General features: G+C 39.1%; 1 protein-coding gene across 7 annotated transcripts in view; it reads left to right on the forward strand.

The window, feature by feature from the left end:
• Positions 1–327: 327 nt before the first annotated feature.
• rnf220a (ring finger protein 220a) overlaps positions 328–18,938 on the forward strand; it is a 171,103-nt gene continuing 152,492 nt past the window's right edge. For 3 of the 7 annotated variants that reach the window (XM_051699180.1, XM_051699181.1, XM_051699184.1), the window contains exons 1-2: positions 328–634; positions 10,697–11,552. In XM_051699180.1, the coding sequence (XP_051555140.1) occupies positions 10,904–11,552 (649 nt within the window). In that variant the 5' untranslated portion in view covers positions 328–634; positions 10,697–10,903. The remainder of the gene's footprint in view (positions 635–10,696; positions 11,553–18,938) is intronic. The other 4 variants (XM_051699183.1, XM_051699185.1, XM_051699179.1 and 1 more) reach the window with 3 other exon arrangements.

Genomic DNA, 18,938 nt, shown 5'->3' on the forward strand with positions numbered 1-18,938 from the left:
CAACAAGATTTAGTAGTTTTTGCGACAAATAAGCAAAAAGTATATTATGACTACTTTTCCTCTAAAATCGTTTTATACTGTGAATTATTACACGCGAAAAATCCCGTTCAGGCAACACAGACTCACCTATCTCCCCGCATATTGTCGAAACGTCTTTTGTTTTGCCGTGGACTTCATTTTCTTGGTCTTCTAAATGGTGAAGAGAGCGGATAATTCATTCCGTGCTCACAAAACAGCCCACGAGATCCCCCACGAAAGCGTGGAGAGGGGGGTCAGGGTCTCCGCAAGGAGGAGAGATGAATGTCAGTCAATGAGCGAACCTGGCGCTGAGCGGCAGCACTGCACCTCCAACACTGTATCCACCTCTGATATCCAATCTCTGCCTATCGTCTCTTCTTTGCCGCTAAACGCACACTCGCTCTCATCGGTACAAGCAACTTTCAACACGCGCCACGACCCGGGAACTCAGTCTCACGCGCAGCGACCGACTCGCATTCTTTCCGCGAGGTGCGACTCAACCTCGCTTCTCATGCTTCGCGGGGTGATTTCCGGTGCTTTCGCTCGGCTCTTTTGAAAAGTTTCGGTTGTGGGGATAAAAGGACAGCTCAAGCCTTCAAAAGGATTTTTAAACAACGTAAGTGCTTCGAATGTCTTGACAGAGATTGTTTTGTGGTGTAACGGGAACTTGCCCGCGTCCAATGTGTTCATGTATCTGTGAAGAAATCTACTTTTATCTAACTGTTTAATAATGAGTGACCGCGAGCCTCATTTATCTAGCGCGGCCGACCCATGCTCCAGGATAGCATTACATTGTTGTTATTGCTATCTGTCTTTTTTTATTTTTATGGAAATAGAGTTAAGCACAAGGTAAATATGCGCAACTTTATGAATCCCTGTGTCATATCAATAGATCTCGAACAGATATGTTTCTTTCGCGCTTAATGGCTTGATTGCAGCAATTACTTTAGTGACTGTCTTTATGGAGCAGTGCCGCTTTTAGTGAGAAAGAGTTACTGAACTCCTAAAACATTTCAGCTGCTTACTTTGGTTGGACTTTTACCTCAGTTTACTAAAATTGCACGATTGACCCCGTGGGTGACTAACTGTAATGTATAGGCTACAGACATTGATTTGAGAGTGTAACTGCTCTAAACTATAATAAAATGACATGGCGTAGTCTTTCAAAAATGCCGACAAAGTTTGTAAACAAAGGCTGCTATTCTTCCTTCGTCTTGAAATCGCGCGTTTCGTGGCAGCTTGCAGAAGTCATTGAAATACCAATGTTTAAGTTGACAGAACTGAAAGATGGAGGAGCAATGTAAAACTGTTCTAATGAAGCCTGTGGTGTTGTTCGTGTGTCTGCGGCCACCCATGAAAATAACACGGTTGCATGTGATGTTTGGTGGTTTATTTTAATAACTAAACGTTAAGAGCAGACGAGCTCAGTCTACGGATGCTTTAAAACCAACTGCTTGGTTAGTTCTGTTACACTCCCACAGACTCCCAACTCATTTGTGACTGGTGGACGTGAGAACTACTGTGAGTGGAGATTTTACTATTCCGTTTATAGTCCTCTGTCCATTTATAGTCTGTAATCAGACCGGGAATGAATGCGCAAGAGACCAATGTTGCGGATAATTAATATTTTGTACTGAAACCACAATAGACTGTTGGCCCGCGTAACACTCTCTGTTTTTCTCTCTTCGTGTCCATGTGTGCTAATTGAAAAAGAAATGTTTCGTTTTAAATGAATCTGTCAACAATCGTTCTTAAATAGGAAAACTAGAGGCCTGCATAGGGCAAGTTCGACAGCACTTATGAGGAAAATGTATCAAATCCATGCAGTAAGGAAACATGGTGCAAGGAAACACCTGTTTTGTATGGGTCACTACAATTTACACAGCACCGACTGGAGTGTTTCCCCTTTACTCATAATTTGTTAATTCCAAGGAAAATCCTAAGCAAAGTTTTCAGACTTATCCTTTAGTGTATCTAATCTAAAAAATAATTATAAAAAAAAAAATAAAAAAATGTACAACAAAGGGGCCGTTACTTGCTATATTTTTATTAATTAAATAATAATAATAATAAATCTTAAATGCGTTATGTTTAGTCAAATAATTACATTTAATAAATGATTAACAAAAAATAAACAATGTTTTATTGGAAAATATACAAACAAGCAAAGACGATAAAAACATTTGTCTTTAAATCAAACATATTAGGCAAAACTTGGGAAGCCTTTTGCGTAATAGTATATTTACATTAATAGATTTATTTCATCCATTTAATCATTTTAGTCAAGTGATAGGGAAGAGCAACACATCAGCTGCTTTTTCTTTTTAGATGCACAGTCACATCAATTATTAATATTTGTAATCACAGATTACATTTGTTATTTAATAAATAGCATAATACATTTAACAGTTTTAGTTCATGAATTTTGAATTTACATTTGAAAATAAGAGCTTATTAGCTCATTAATGTATGTCCTTAGTAAACAGGACACTATTAAACAGTTTACAATTGTGAATAGGCCTAGTCTACTGTGATGATTCGTTTTATAATTTAGTTGGCTATATTATTGTTATTATTAGGCTATTATTATTACTGTTATTTGGCCTATTATTATTATTATTTATAGTCTCAAAAATAATGATACAGAAGTGTAGTGCTTCAGACTGTTTATTATGTTTTACTCTTTTATTTTGAAATGCTTCTACAGGACAGGAACGCACTTTATTTTACGCGCGCTTTCATTCAGACAGGGATACAAGCAGAATCATTTTTCAAGATTACACGCTTAATTTCCTCTATAATTAATTATAGATTTTAGTCATGAATCTTTATTATTACACTTAATAATTTTATTGGACCATGTTGGATGGCCACTTAGATATTTAAATAACATAAAATGTGTTACGTTTTTAATCTCGAAAATATGAAATTATCGTCCTCAAAAGGTTACAGTGTCTTCTAAGATAAATGTGTTAACTGATATTTCCGGAGTGTTAAATGAAATAAAGTGATACTAAAATGGACTGCGGGATTAGGAGGAGTCTTGTGAAATCTACTGCATTTTCTTAAAACAAGTTCATGTTAATATGTTATTAATTTACATTATGTCCTATGCAAACCCTCTATATAAAGACTGCGATTCTATATTAGAAATATATATATATATATATATATATATATATATATATATATATATATATATATATATATATTAGTGTCTATAATTTAAGCAAATTTGAGTCTTATTTCTATCGATTTTAAAACAACACGTTTTTTTTTTTTAAACAACTTTATCCAATTAATTAATTTTAAAAACAACAATTAAAACATGGCACCCTGTTGCACTCTTGCAACCAGCCTATACCATTCTAAAAGTGCAATTCATTTAATTCCATCTGATTTGATCTTATAAAGGCGCACATTTATTTTGCTTGCCTCAAATTATCTGACACAAGAGTTGGGGTCTAGTCCCGATGGCTGGAGCCGGTGAGACAGACAACACACGAGTAGGATGAAAGAAAAGTAACAGATGATTTATTCGTCAGCGTTTCGATTTTCAGCCCGGCCTCTTCTTTTCTATCCTTTTCAGCCCCGATGTCAGTTGTTATTGCTTCTCATTGATCCCCTTGCAAAGTGAGAAGTGAACTAAAATTAATGTCGATTCCAGTGGCCGGATCAATGGCCAGAGTTCTTTTAATCTGGATTTGTGCCCTGCGTGGAATTTAAAAATAAAATAAAAAAATAAATAAAATAAATTCAGAGAGCGAGCAGGCGGAATCAAACATTTTTATTCTTGTTAATAATTAGGAGAAGGGGAGAGCATCCTTCCCATAGAGAGCGAGGGCGTAAACGGCAAGACTTAGTGTTGTTGCTCCAACTCTTACTGTGAAAAATTCTTACTGGTCTGGGTTCTATACACAAATCCATCAGACACGGCGCATCGAAAGTATATAAGATCACATTTCTCAAATGCACCGGCTAGATTACCTTTTTGTTATCGGCAAGCGTGCTATTCCCAACAAATTAAGCCAGAATTAACCCCGTTGACTCATATCCACCCTCCCTCGCGCATGTTTATGTTTTCACGTGCTAATAAACACTTCACTGAAAGCTCATTTGTCATGCAGATGGTGGGATGGGATGCAATTAAAATAATCTACAAATACTGTTTGGGTATAGCGAAAGGCCGTGTCCTCTGAAGGATTCTTTGGAAACCATCGGAAACCTGAAGTCGCTTCAGAAATATTTAGATGCGCTTGTGTGACAAGTGTTTGGACGGCTGTACATTGATGAAAATGATCAGGTGTAGTCCTTGGATTGCCTAACTTCACCATGTCCCCTTCCATTATGTTTTGAAGCGTGCAGACACGCCTATTCATGTACCTTTTTATTCAGTCTCGAGGCGGAACATTTGAAATTTTATGGTGAGTGAGATACTTTGTTTGTTAGGTAAACCGCCCCAACCGCAGTAATGCCTTTGTATTAAATCTTGTGATACTCTGAGGTTTTGAATACTGATGATTGCTTTCGTCTTCACTTATTAGCTTGTCTATTTAAATATATTTTTGTGATTGTTATTATTAAGTATTATATTACTTTTGTATTCTGGTCATGACATGCTATTCTTTTTTGTTTTTATAATCAGTCTGCAAGTAATGTTTTTCGTCGGTTTAAACTACTCATACATTGTTTTTACCATGTCTGTTTACATTTAATTAATTGATTACTACTATATTAAATTGACTCATAATAACCTTATATACAGTTTTATTATTTCTTTGGCTTCATGTTTTGCTGTGACACAATGGGGCGTTGGCCAAGCACATTCTTTTTATTTTGAAGAGCATAGAGCATAATATATATATATATATATATATATATATATATATATATATATATATATATATATATATATGTCTTTTTTTCTCCAAAAAAAAATAAAAATAAAAAGCTGAAATGAAAATGAAGACAAAATCTTTATATATCACAAATAAAGTCAAAACTCTCACTGTATATTTCATGCAGTGAGATCTCTTTAAAAGACTGTTTAAATGCAAAATGCTGAGCTGATAGAGATACTGCACTGTAGTCAACAACAGCTTTTTGTAATTTGTCCTTTTTGATTTACCCACCTGTCCATTATTTGGATGTGAGTTTTAGTGCTGTAGAATAAGTTCATTTTACACCCTCTCCCACAAGGAATTACCAGTGCATTTGCCTGGGATCAATAAGAGGCATATATCTGTTTGCTTGTCCCGGTGTTGCTTGTTGTCTTCCCACAGAACATTAGACGATGAGTGAGACAGAGCTCATCTCACCATTGGAGATATTTGGAAATGTTATTTACTTATTAATAGTTTAGACTTAAGTCTACCGGCATGCACACTTTAATGGGTTCCTTTGTTTAACAAATAAGAATGTTGAGAGAAACATTGAAGGATGTGCATGCAATTAATTTTATTTTCATACTTTGTAGACAAGGTATTAAAATGCACCATCCATATGTTGTGGAACAGATTTTGGAATAAGAGACTGACCGTGCTAGTTAAATTAATGTTGTGTTATATACGACTGGCTGGCCAACAAGTTATTGTTCGGAGCTTTTGTGGCAGGCTGCTTTTTCATTGTGCTTCGTTATCTATTATTGACGAGCCTCTGGTTGGCTAACAGTGTGCTCACCAGTGTTCAAACCAGATGAAATCAAAACAATGTAAAGTCTCTCCCTCTCTCTGTCTCAGTACAGAGTGGCAGGCAGCAGTGGACAGCTGTAAGGGACGGTGGGGTGGGGGTGGTGTGGCTTCTTTGCAGTCCAGTGCTGGCTCGAAGCACCGAGGATCCAGACACCTTGCAAATAATCTGGGCTTAGTGAGGAATTACTTGGCTCAGGTGGGTGGGATGAGACAAACAGTCCATCAGCCCCTGAAATGACTAGGGCAGGCAGGACAGGAAACTTTGAAAATCATTTTGTTCACAATGAATCAATGTTCCCCGATGCCCGCCGCAAATCTCTATTTGAAAAGCAAATCCTCACTTACTCTGACAGCTCGTGCTGGATGGCGCTTTTTTTTTTTTTTTTATCTGAGAGTAAATTGTGCAAATTTTGTCTGGAAAAAAAAAAAATTCCGAAAGTTTAGAGGCAGGGCCTTGGTAGACTTATGCAGAAGATAAGATCCAATAAAGCAGTGATTGATTACCACTATTTATTGCTGGGTTTTATTGTGTGTCATACACTGTGGGGAATTTATTTGTTGATAGTGAACTGGAGTGTTGAGGCACAGCTTGTACTATCATTATTGATTTAGTTAGCTGTATGTCCAAGTGCCATTATGCTTCACTGCGTTCTCACTCTGTCATTAAATCTCACTTTCGTGTCTTCAGAATGCGGGCGTTCATCTCTTTATGTCTCACACTGCAGCTGCTGCACATTATTGAATTGTTCTGTGTTAGATTTCATATTGCGAGGGCTTTGATCCTAATTCAGCAGGATATATTATCTGTGTGGTCCTAAGTTGCAGGCCAGCCGATGGTGAATGAATGTATTTTCAATAATATCGACAGTCCTCTGTTTTTGGTTCAAAAGTGCTTCCTTTGGAATACTGAGTGAGCTGTCCATGCAAGTGCAGCCCAAGCGATACACACACCACCTTTACCCTCCACACGCTCCCTGATTGACAAGCTGAGGGGAGGATGGAGTACCATGTTTATGTCTACGTGACAGCAGCCATTTCAAGTGGACACTCAAGAAGCCAGTTGTGGATAAACATAAGTTTACCCTTCAGGATGATTAAAAAACATAATGAGTTGGAGTGCTCTTAAGACCCTTCAGACAGTGGCGTTTGGGAAGTTTTCAAGAGCAAAGTAGTTAAAATGTGCTCCACACTATGTTATTTCCTGCAACATCGTTTGAGGGCTCTCCATTTTAGCAGCTGCATACATAACAGCCTTCATACCACATCATATTTTTTGACAGTGCTGGAAGCATTTCAGTGGAAGTTAAAAAAGCGTGGAAAATCACTGGCATGGCTTAATTTGGGGAAGTAATTAGCATAAAATCCTTTAGTTGTGCACATTCTTGTAACTGTTGCCATTTTTGTCTTTTCAGATGGTGTGCTGACTTGCTCAGTGAGGTAGAGATGTGTGGGTTTAAGTTTGTGTGTGCTTTCTGAGAGTATAGAATGACAGTGTCTACCCTGTCCTGTAATAAAATGTAAGAGTGGCACTTTCACGGTTGTCAGCAATCTAAATATACTGACAGACAGGCAGAGGAGCAGGAGCTGCAGTTTGAATGACACCCCTCTGCCGAAACTTGTTGCATTTTCTCTCAGCAGTCAAATCTGGCTATTGTTTGTTTTCTATGAAATTGGATTCATTTGCAATCTTTCCCAGAGCTGCGGCAAGCAAATGTATTGTTGACAACTTCTTATTTGTCTTTGTATCTTGCAGATGTCCTTTCTGATTCCTTACATCACTAACTTTCTGAGAGAGAAGACATTGTCACCATAACTGACAGTGCAATATCATAACAATGTAATTTGGAAAGGAAAATACAATTCTAGATTTATCAAAAAATTCAGTGACAGATTTATTTAGTTTATATATATATGTGTGTGTGTGTGTGTGTGTGTGTGTGTATGTATATATATATATATATATATATATATATATATATATATATATATATATATATATATATATATATATATATATATATATATATATATATATATATATATATATATATATATATATATATATCACACATACACACACACACACACATATATATATATAAACTAAAGAAATCTGTCACTGAATTTATATCACTCTCTCTCTCTCTCTCTCTCTCTCTCTCTCTATAGAGAGAGAGAGAGAGAGAGAGAGAGAGAGAGAGAGAGAGAGAGAGAGCTAGAGCTCTGGAAAAAATTAAGAGACCACTGCAAAATTATCAGTTTCTCTGGATTTACTATTTATAGGTATGTGTCTGAGTAAAATGAACATTTGTTTTATTCTATAAAGTACTGACAACACTTATCTTAAATTCCAAATAAAAATATTGTCATTTAGAGCATTTATTCGCAGAAAATGACAACTGGTTTTTCCAGCAGGACAATGCTCCATGCCACACAGCCAGGTCAATTAAGGTGTGGATGGAGGACCACCAGATCAAGACCCTGTCATGTCCAGTCCAATCTCCAGACCTGAGCCCCATTGAAAACCTCTGGAATGTGATCAAGAGGAAAATGGATGGCCACAAGCCATCAAACAAAACCGAGCTGCTCAAATTTTTGTGCCAGGAGTGGCATAATGTCACCCAACAGCAGTGTGAAAGACTGGCAGAGAGTATGCCAAGATGCATGAAAGCTGTGATTGAAAATCAGGATTATTCCCCCAAATATTGATTTCTGAACTATTCCTAAGTTAAAACTTTAGCATTGTGTTGTTTAAAAATGAATATGAACTTGTTATCGTTGCATTATTCGAGGTCTGAAAACACGGCATCTTTTTTGTTATTTTGACCAGTTGTGATTTTCTGCAAATAAATGCTCTAAATGACAATATTTTTATTTGGAATTTGGGAGAAATGTTGTCAGTACTTTATAGAATAAAAAACAAAAATGTCATTTTACTCAAACACATACCTATAAATAGTAAATCCAGAGAAACTGATTTTTGCAGTGCTCTCTTAAATTTTTCCAGAGCTGTATACACTATTTATATTTCCCCCTGGTTAATCAATCTCAATTTTATTGTGAGGTTCTATGACAAATATGTTTCTTGCAGAGTTATTTTATTATAATAAGATTAATAATTCTAAGACTCTTTATTTTCTAATAATGTTTGTGAAACAGATAGAGATGATTAAATACTTTTCCACGCTGAACTGTCTGTAATGGAGGATTTTATTTTGGGACATTTAAAATGGTTTCTTGGATCTGCTGTGCATTTTGCTTAGAATTAAAAAGCATCAGAGAGGAGAGAAATACAAGAGTTGTGTTGGATGTTGTGGTACTACCCCCCTTACGACCTTTCACACTCTCTCTTTCTCTTGCCCGCACACACACTCTTTCTGGCGTGTCAGTGTGTGTCAGGCTGACTCACTGCTCTCTCCGGTTGCTCTGGGACACTGGCTGCTCAGTTTGTGCATGCTTTTGTGCGTGTGTTTAGCTGGGGCACCAGGCAGACCGGCCGCAGTCACCGAAATGATTAGTACATCTGTACAACACTTAGCCTAGTTATTCGACTTCTCTCTCTCTCTCTCTCTCTCGTGTGCGTCATTGGGGGATATCCTATGTCCTTTTATTGGATTGTCAGTTTCACAATGCCTGACTGTGCTGATGGTAATGATAATAAAATTGAAATATCCAGGTACTTATCACTGTATTACCTTGCTATCAACACCCACCCGCACTCATTTTTTAGAGGTTATCTGAGGAAAGAGATACGATACAGAGGCGAAGACCTGAGGAGTGAGGGACAGAAAAAAAAATGATATTGGTACATTTTCAAGGTGCTATTTTCCCAGCTAGATTGGGAGAGAAGAAGAAATGTAATGCGAATCTTGGGCTTCCCGCCAGCATCAAGCGGTGTAGTGTAACCCGTTTTCTACAGACAGGAAACAGCACACATTCCCCTGCCATGTATGTGATAATGTAAAGCTCTTTTTACTGGGACACTGTGTGTGTGTGTGTGTGTGTGTGTGTGTGTGTGTGTGTGTGTGTGCAGATCGAATTTTAAAATTGATTTCAAAGAGTGTTCTGGACAGCTGATATCTGTAAAAATGCCCTGATAAATTCCCCTGGAGTTCCTCTGATGCCGTCTGATATTCTGTGTGGCATTTGAAATGGCCTCACCATGACACAAGTCTAAAGGCCCATCCATTTGAATTACTCTGAATTGGAAGACTGTTCTTCAGATGCATGGATACAATTCTGTTTTCCCTACCTGCTCCTATACATATTTCCTCTTTATACTCTCAAAAAGAGTGTTTACATTATTTTAACTCTTTTAAATGCTCTTTTGATAATGAAATTGGATTGTATAAATTGTATGTATTTTTTTTTTTTTTTTTTTTTTTACCTATTAATAATATATTAATATTAAGCATTACGCTCATTTGTGAATTTCATGTACCGGTAATTTAAGTGTCCATTTAACTTGTAATAGAAGATCGCTTTCGGGTCACTCTCAAGGGAGTTTTGAATGACAGACAGACAGACTCACACATACGCACACAAATAGACACAGATTCTCTAAAACGCTTCTTATTAAATCTACTCACACTTTTGCCAATGAGTGGATGCTATTCTCCCGGGCTTCTTGGGCTGTTTGGCTGCAGCAGGGGTCAAGGGGTGAAGTGTGGCTAATTTATTCATTCAGTCAAATTTCCTGTGCAGATGGCAGGCTGATATGATATCAGTATAAGAATCCCATCGGAGGCAGAGGACCAGAGTGTTCACACGAGCAAGGCTGCACTTTTATCTGATCAGCACGCTGCTCTTATCTGCCTCAGACGCCGTTCTGCTCCACAGACAGGGAGATGGAGTAAGAGGCTTATATGTGATCTGAACCTCAGATCTGCAGAAAGAAACTTTCTTTTTTGGAGAGGGAAAAGTAGGTAGGAGTTTCTGAGTGTTTTTTGAAGTGGTATGTAACTCCTGCTCTGTTCAACTTTCTTTAGGTGCAGGACCATTGAAGATGAGCCATCAGTGAGAGCGATCCAAACTCCTTCCGGCGAACCCAATTCTGAGAGAGAATTGACAACGGAACAGTTTGCACCATTCTGCCCATACCCTTTACCCTGTCTCTGTTCTCTCCACCCCTTCCCCACACCCCTCTGCTCTCACCCCTAACCCCACCTCTGCCCAACCCCAGCCCAATCACCAAAATGGACTTGCACCGGGCAGCTTTCAAAATGGAGAGCTCCTCCTACCTGCCCAACCCATTAGCATCCCCAGCACTAATGGTGCTAGCATCGACAGCGGAGGCCAGCCGTGACGCCTCCATCCCCTGTCAGCAGCCTCGCCCGTTTGGTGTGCCAGTGTCTGTGGAGAAGGACGTTCACCTCCCCTTCAACAACGGTTCCTACACCTTTGCCTCCTTGTACCATAGGCAGGGCGCTGTACCGCCAGGCTTCCCCAACAGGGATTTCCCTCCATCTCTCCTACACCTCCACCACCAGTTTGCCCCACCCAATCTGGACTGCTCCCCCATAAGCATGCTTAACCACAGCGGTGTTGGGGCCTTCCGGCCCTTTGCCTCTCCTCCTGAGGACCGTGATGGAACAGGGGTGGGATACCAGTCTGCCTTCACCCCAGCCAAGCGGCTAAAGGGCTGCCTAGAGGCAGAGGCCTCACCGCACCTGCGCTACTCAGATGCGGAAGGGAAAGAGTATGACTTTGGTGGTTCTCAGATTCCCTCCAGTTCGCCTAGTGCTCTCAAAGCTGTGGAAGACGCTGGGAAGAAGATCTTTGCAGTGTCAGGCCTGCTGTCAGACCGGGAGACCTCGTCCAGCCCAGAGGATCGCATTGAGCGCTGTGAGTACTCTTTTACATTTGAAACAAAGTGCACTTTTAACATGACACAAAACATTGGAACTATCTTAAATCACATTAGCTACTTAAGAGGCTTTGAGATCCCAAAACACTTTTATTCCTTTTTGCACAAGTGATGAACTGCACACATTTCTTCCATTTTTGTTTTACTGCACAAACAAACAAAGATTTTTTTCTTTTTTTCTTTTTGCTGGTTATTCTTTCTAAGCTATAGTTACTCTCTTAAATGGGTCTCATATTCACATTAGATCACAATAGCTGACACTGAGCTGGTATTTGTTAATTGTGGTCTGATTTAATTATTAAAGGAATGAACATAACAAAAATAGAAAATAAATTGAGCTGAAAAAGAAACAGCTTTTAATAACAAATTACACTTTTACCAAAATAATTTTAAATTAATAAGGTTAATTATTAGAAACAAAACCCCAAATAGTAAAATAAATTCCACCAAAGCTTCAAGTTAAAAACTTGACTTCTTTACAAGTTTTTTCAACAAATATTGTAGCACAGCTTACCCCGTAAATTTCTTGCCATGAAATGTTATCCCTATAATGTAGAAAGTGTTTCCCATGTCACAAGTCATACTGCTGGGAATGTTTAGAGAGTGTGCCCTGCTGCCACTACAGAACAGATATATTTCACAGATAAAACTCATAAATGTATTGGAGTTTTTTCTTTGGTGAGAGAGTGTGTATGTGCGTTGGTGAGAAAATGTGAAATGTGTGCACAGATTCATAAGACCTCTGCAGAGTAGAAGCCCACACATGCGCGCGCGCACACACACACACACATGTTGGTGCAGCTGTCATTATGAGGACTCTCCATAGACATAATGATTTTTATACTGTACAAACTATAGATTCTATCCCCTAACCGTACCCCTAAACCTAACCCTCACAAAAAAACTTTCTGCATTTTTACATTTTCAATAAAACATTGTTTAGTATGTTTTTTAAGTGATTTGAATTATGGGGACACTAGAAATGTCCTCATAAACCACATTTATAGCATAATACCCTTGTAATTACCAGTTTGTAACCTAAAAAAAAGATATCGCAAACCTGCCCACACACACAAATACACACGTTTAATTAGCTATCTAAATGGGCACAGCCATAGACCTCTACTGTTTTTATATAAAGCTAATTATAATTAATACACACAAACCCTACCCCAACAATTTTTTTTAGAAATTATTTTTGACATATTTAGCTCACTTTTGGGGACAGTTTTGTCCCCAACGTGTAGCTAAGTATGCACATACAGTACACATACGGTACATAGGCAAAAGTGTATGTCTTTGTAGAGACTGTGTGTGGGGCCTCATTGCTGTGTCTGGTCATTGTTAAATGCAGAGTTGCAGGTCTTGCTGAACGATGTGCATTTTATTCCCTGTTTTCTTTATCCAGCTTTATTTTATATTTCTTGGTTTATGTGTCTGTCTGCTGCCTTGGCTTTTTTTTCCTTTTTTTTTTTCTAACCTTCAAATTCCAAATGTTCAAATGTTCAAATGTTCAAAATTTAAAATGTTTAAACTTTAACATTTTCAAAAGATTTTTTTAGATTTAGAATTCACTTTAATCATCCCTTCTCTTACTTTGAGGAAAGAGAGAGACAGAAAGAGAGAGAGAGAGAGGGAGCGATGGAAGCGCCCTTGATCGAACATTTGAGAGAAAAGGGCGGTGAGCTGAGACTGATCCGGTGAAAACAGCAGCACGCAGGCTGGCAGGACCATGAATGACACCCAGCAAGAAACGAGGGAGGAAGGCAGGAGTGTGAGGGAGGAAGAGAGACAGACTAGAGGAAACTGTGTCCAGTATCTCATCTAGAATTTCCCCTCTGAGGGGGTCTCATTTGAGAGCACTCTTTAAGACTTCCACAGTAGCGCTTTTGAACTGCCAGCCGTACAGGAAGCAGCGATACAGTGCCGGTCCATTTGTGTAGACAGATTATAACACCTTCACCTTCAACTCATATCAAGCACAGATAGTGGCTCTCGAGGGCCATTCCAGGTATAATCCAAGTCTCTCATTGGGCTGTAATCTGACATTCATACAATCAGATAAGAGCAGCGGCATCTTTTGCTGAAATGAGAGGGGATTAGAGTGGTGGAAGGGATAGGAAAACCCCAGTCTGCTCTCTGTGGAGAGAAGATAGAGAGTTTTAAAATACAACGATTTGGAGAGTGGTAGACAGTTTTGCTTTCTCACTCTCTGCCTCTCTCAATCTCTTCCTCTCTCTTTTGAAGCTGAATCTAATTAGATTAAACCTTAGGCCCACCAAGGGCTCTAATGCAATTGAATTTCCAGCAGTGTTCTAGAAGAGACTTAAATTGGGTTCCCCTTGACTGGGTACCATGGTACTGGCTGTCACTTCAGGAGCCCTGTCCTTTCTCTGGGTGTTAAGCTCCAAATCTGCACTGTACTGCAGCTAGTGTGATTCTCAGCCTCAACGCTGTTGAACCACAGTATGAAGTCCTATCATGACACACACAATTCCTGCAGATACATGCAATATGACAGCCTCACCCTGTGGGTATTTATATCTCAGGTTTTGCTTATAGATTTACAATACATCGCACCTAGAGCATCCAAGCATGAAGTTTGCTATGCTTGCAAGGAAACACACTGTACAGAGTGCAGTTGTTACCTAATGTAGCTACATTATTTGACCTTTGAAAATTACTTTTTCAAATTTTGATTTAACCTAATGTATTGGGGGTTCATTTATTAATATGGAATAATATCTTTGACTTTAATAAAAACACGTTCATTTAGATGTGACCATATGAAATAGATGTTTTAGGTTAACTGACAAAATGTTTACAGTGTACTGTATATGTAAGTTTGCTGTTGTTTGTATGTATGGTGGGGTCAAAAAAGTCTGAGACCATGTTAAAAATATGGCATTCAAAGTCTAATGTAAAACTGAAAAAAAAAAAGAAAAAAGTAAGCATTATGGTAAAGCAGCACAATTAAGTAAAGCAAATTTGAAATCTGTACCATTTGCACTACCTCTAGGTCCCTAATCAAATAACGAATTAGTGACATTGATCATGTTAAATTTGAAAAATGTGAAATAGAAGCATTTTCACAAGTGGTATCAGACTTTTGGACCTCACTGTATATACATGGGACTTTAGTGTTTTTGTGTTAGTGTGGACATGTTCATTTGTGTGTGTGTGACAGCTGAGGCTATTTGTTTGCCATTCTCCCTGCACACATTAGCGCGACAGAGTTGCGCACTGAACCTGACCCAGGACAGCTATTCCAGCACTACATCCAGAGGGAAAGCTGGTGTGCGTACATGTCTGTGTCGTAAAGAGAGGCAGTCCAATAATGTGTAACCTGTGTTTTTAATTTTCAGACCCTTAGTGAGAAAGAGAAGACATGAGAGCAAGTAATAGATGGAGAGACAGAAAGGAATGGGGGAGAGCAAGAAGAAAGAAAGATAAAAAATAATAAAAGGCAGGGGATGAGCAATCAGCAGCGCTGTGAGCTGAAACGCAGACTGCAGCTGTCTTCCTGAGCTGCTGAAATAAAAAGTGAAAAAATTCTTAAGACAACAGAGCAAAGCCACACGGGCTTCCTTCCTGATGTGACCAGCTCGTGATCCATGTGGGCCTGTCTCCATAAATCCACGCTGATTTACGGGGAACTGGGTGGTTGACAGCTCCGTGCTTTACCCCCACCACCCTAGCAGTGAGCCGCCTGGGCTATCAGGCCTTAAAGCAGGTCCACTGGCCACCCATCCTTCCCTGTGGAGCTGCTGCTATTTCTATGTGCTCATCCTGAACTTTAAATTATTTCTGCTCAGGTCGATATATATCAGATTATAGCACACATCAACACGTTAAAAGATTCTCCCATGTCCTCCCTGAACTGAAATCCTGAGGATATATTGTTACAGTGGCAAACCTGGTGGGGACTTGTCCTTTAATTTACACGGCTGCTGAGCAGAGACGTATTGTGTTAGTATAGTTATTTTTTGCATTGCGTCTCCCTGTCTCTGTCTGGCTTTGTAGTTGCCAGTCAGCCACTGGGCTCGAGCCTTTAATTATTTGCCGGTGCTCTTTCTCTGTCTCTTTTTTTCCTGCTCCTGCTCACTCTGTCTCTCTCTCTCTCTCTTTCTCCTCACTCCCCACTTTGTCTGTGTGATTGATTCTTGTTTTCATGTTTTTCGATTGGGCCGCACAGATCTGTCAGTGTATAGTTATTCCGCCGTCTTTTCCCTTTCAGAAGCTCTAAAAAGCAGTGTGCACTGACAGCTGTTAAAACACACAGTTGTTGTTTTTTGCCTCTTTTTTTCCTTTTCTTTTTTCTTTCTTTTTTTTTGTCAGAAAGCAGATGTCAGTGGTGTGTTTGTGTGTGTTTTTCTTTTGGATGTATTGAAAACTTTGGAAACAGTTGCAGTGGAAGTAGTAAATCGCAAGTACACCAGGATTCATCTTAATAATGGAAATCTGTTATTGTCAAACACAGTGTAAAAAGAGGATATGTGCAGTTTTTACCTTAAAGGAATAGTTTACCCAAAAATGAAAATTCTGTCATCATATACTCACCCTATTGTTGTTACGAATCCGAATCCAAATCCGTATTACTTTCTTATTCCCACAGGAAAAAAGTAGATGTTAGATAAATTGGTCAATCGAAGTCACTATTCAGTTTCATTGTATGGAAAAAAGATGCAATGAAAGCAAATGGTGACTGAGGCTAACATTCTGTCTAACATCTCTTTTTGTGTTTCATTCATGGTTTGTAACAAGAGGGTGAGTAAATTATGACAATATTTTCATTTTGAGGCGAACTATTCCTTTAAGGAGTTATTTTGACTTGAGAGAACCATATTTTAAACTGAAAAATGCTAGTCTTTCTCCATATTTCAGCCACATGAAAGTTTCTTCTTCAAGATGTCAAGCAGACATCATTGTCACTCGTATCTGGCAGGTGAAGAGTTAAGGAGATCCACATTGTCATCCGAACAAAAATACCCCCCTCCCTCCCTCTGTCCTGCTCTGGTTCCTGCTCCCTCCCTTTCTCTGTCATGGTCTAGTGGCGAGGTTAAGTTAAGTAAGAATGTTCTAATAATTAGGCTGCAGAACGGTCGCTCGTCTGTGCTTACCCAGATGTTAAAAGGCTTGTCGTCTTATGTTGCCTCCCTGTCAGTACCCCCTCCACCCTGCATACCTCCCTCTCTGTCCCTCTCTTCCCTGTTCTCTCTACTAGACCTCTCTTCCCTCCCTGAGCTGTAGCTGCACCTTGGAGTTTTAACCACTCCAATTTTCCCTTTTTGCCATCTTATTTTCTTTCTTTCCATCCCTTTGTCTTTCCATCCCTTTATCTTCTTTTTTCTTATCTAACTCATCGCACAGCTGTTCTCTGATCACAATAGCATGGTGAAGCAACAAAACTGGGCCTTTAACATATCATCGCTGTCCGATGAAAAACACATATTTCCACTTTTGCCAATTTTGACTTTTTACCACAGACAGAATGTGCTGAATGACCTCTTCCTACTGTTTGAATTGGTCATCAAAATGACCAATCTGTTTAACAAGGATCTCCACTGGCCTTGAGAAGTGTCCCATCAAAACCGCGTATGTCCCACCCTTATGTTTTGAAGAGCATCAAGTAATTTACCTCAGCTGTCCGGCTGAAGTGTAGAGAAGATTGCCTACATCACGCTGGCTCTGTGATTTCCCTGACAACATGCACACACAATGTCAGGTGGCTTTAAATAGTGGACTATACCAGCCATAGATATCCATCCTTGCGAAAACGAGTGAAAGAATTCCACATTCTGGGAAATGTGTCTCGAAACCGAACTGTCCACTCAACAACTGGACTAGAAATCCTAGTCATAAAACTGAGTTCGATCTAAAATAGTAAGTGAAAGCTCAGATTATATCCCAAAATAAATTCTCTACCAACTGAGTTCTGGGAACACAAACAGTTAGACTTGAGTCTGTAACTGAACATGTGTCATCGGAACCCATGAACCCAAGAAAACCATGTATGTCCACGTTCACTAACAAAAATCCATGTACTGTAAGTCCAATTAAAATATCAAACAGTTCACTAACAGATGTTTAATGATAGAATTCTATTTGTGGTGCTAAAGGTGACTAATTATGTTATTTCTGATTCATTTTGTAAGATTGTTTATGAGAAAAAGAGTTTTTTCATGCTCTTGAAAAATATCTTTTTTGGAGGTATATGCCTTTCATCAGACAGCGACGATATGCTAGCAACCAACATCAAGAGAGTTTTATTTTGTTCTTTATCTTAAAGGTGTTTTTTATGTTAAAAATACCTCCTATCCCAACCTAATGTGAAGAAACAATTATAACACCCTGTCTACACCGATGTCCATTGACACAACTCAATGGCTTGAGGCTGTCAACACTGGACGCGTCGACATGAATGTTCTAAACTGTTTATTTGTGTTGTTGGCAGTAGTAGCGCCAGCATGTGCAGCACAAAGTGGAAAGGGACATGCGTTTACAGAAAGGGACATTGCAATGGACGCTTCCAGTGTAGACAGCATCATTTATTATAATGAGTTCTATTATAGACAGGGTGTAGACAGGGTGAAAGTAAACCATTCATAGGTTGATTTCACCGAACAATATAAACACTGTGGCTCCGTGGTTCTACCAAAACATTGCTCTGTTTGTTTGAGCGTCCCAACCAGTCTGCCCAGCAACACTGGTTTAAACAATAGCATGACCATCTGTTTGTTCGTCCAATGGCAGACAAGGAGAGTGTTTGGCATCATTATTTTTGTAATTCCGGTCGGTGGTGCAAGTTGCACAAAATTTACCCCTTTCACCTTTTAAGCTCAGTTATTTCTCTGCCTCTTATAAGTAGTGATGAGTATTACTTTCCCATTCCATCTTTCTCTCTGGTTTCTGTTGGCAAGAGACAGCAGGTGTCAGAGCAGCAGGGCATGACTCTGTGCTCTGTGCGGTGTAAAGGAGCTCTGGGCTGGGCCATTGTTGTGGCATGATGCAGATCAAGGATTAGCGCTTCCTGTCTCAGTTTTGTTGGCAGATCCACTTGAATTGGACACAGGCTGGTTTGTGGAGCCACTGTTAGGGAAATTAATGGGGGAAATGAGATGAGATCAGGCATCCTCTGCAGACGAACAGCTGGGATCAGAGTGAACGAGTGAATGAACGTAAACCGTGATGATCTTGTACTCCACAGCACAACACTAATGAATATACAGTAGCTTTTTATAGTCTGACAAACACAGCACTTGCCTGGTATGAAATTGCAGAGGTAGTTGCTTGTTGTGTTTTATTTGTGGTTTAAAAGAATTGAAAAATGCATTATGACCTATATGATATCCATTCATTAATGT

This window comes from Myxocyprinus asiaticus, chromosome 5 (genome assembly GCF_019703515.2).
Source record: "Myxocyprinus asiaticus isolate MX2 ecotype Aquarium Trade chromosome 5, UBuf_Myxa_2, whole genome shotgun sequence".
Classification (NCBI taxonomy): domain Eukaryota; kingdom Metazoa; phylum Chordata; class Actinopteri; order Cypriniformes; family Catostomidae; genus Myxocyprinus; species Myxocyprinus asiaticus.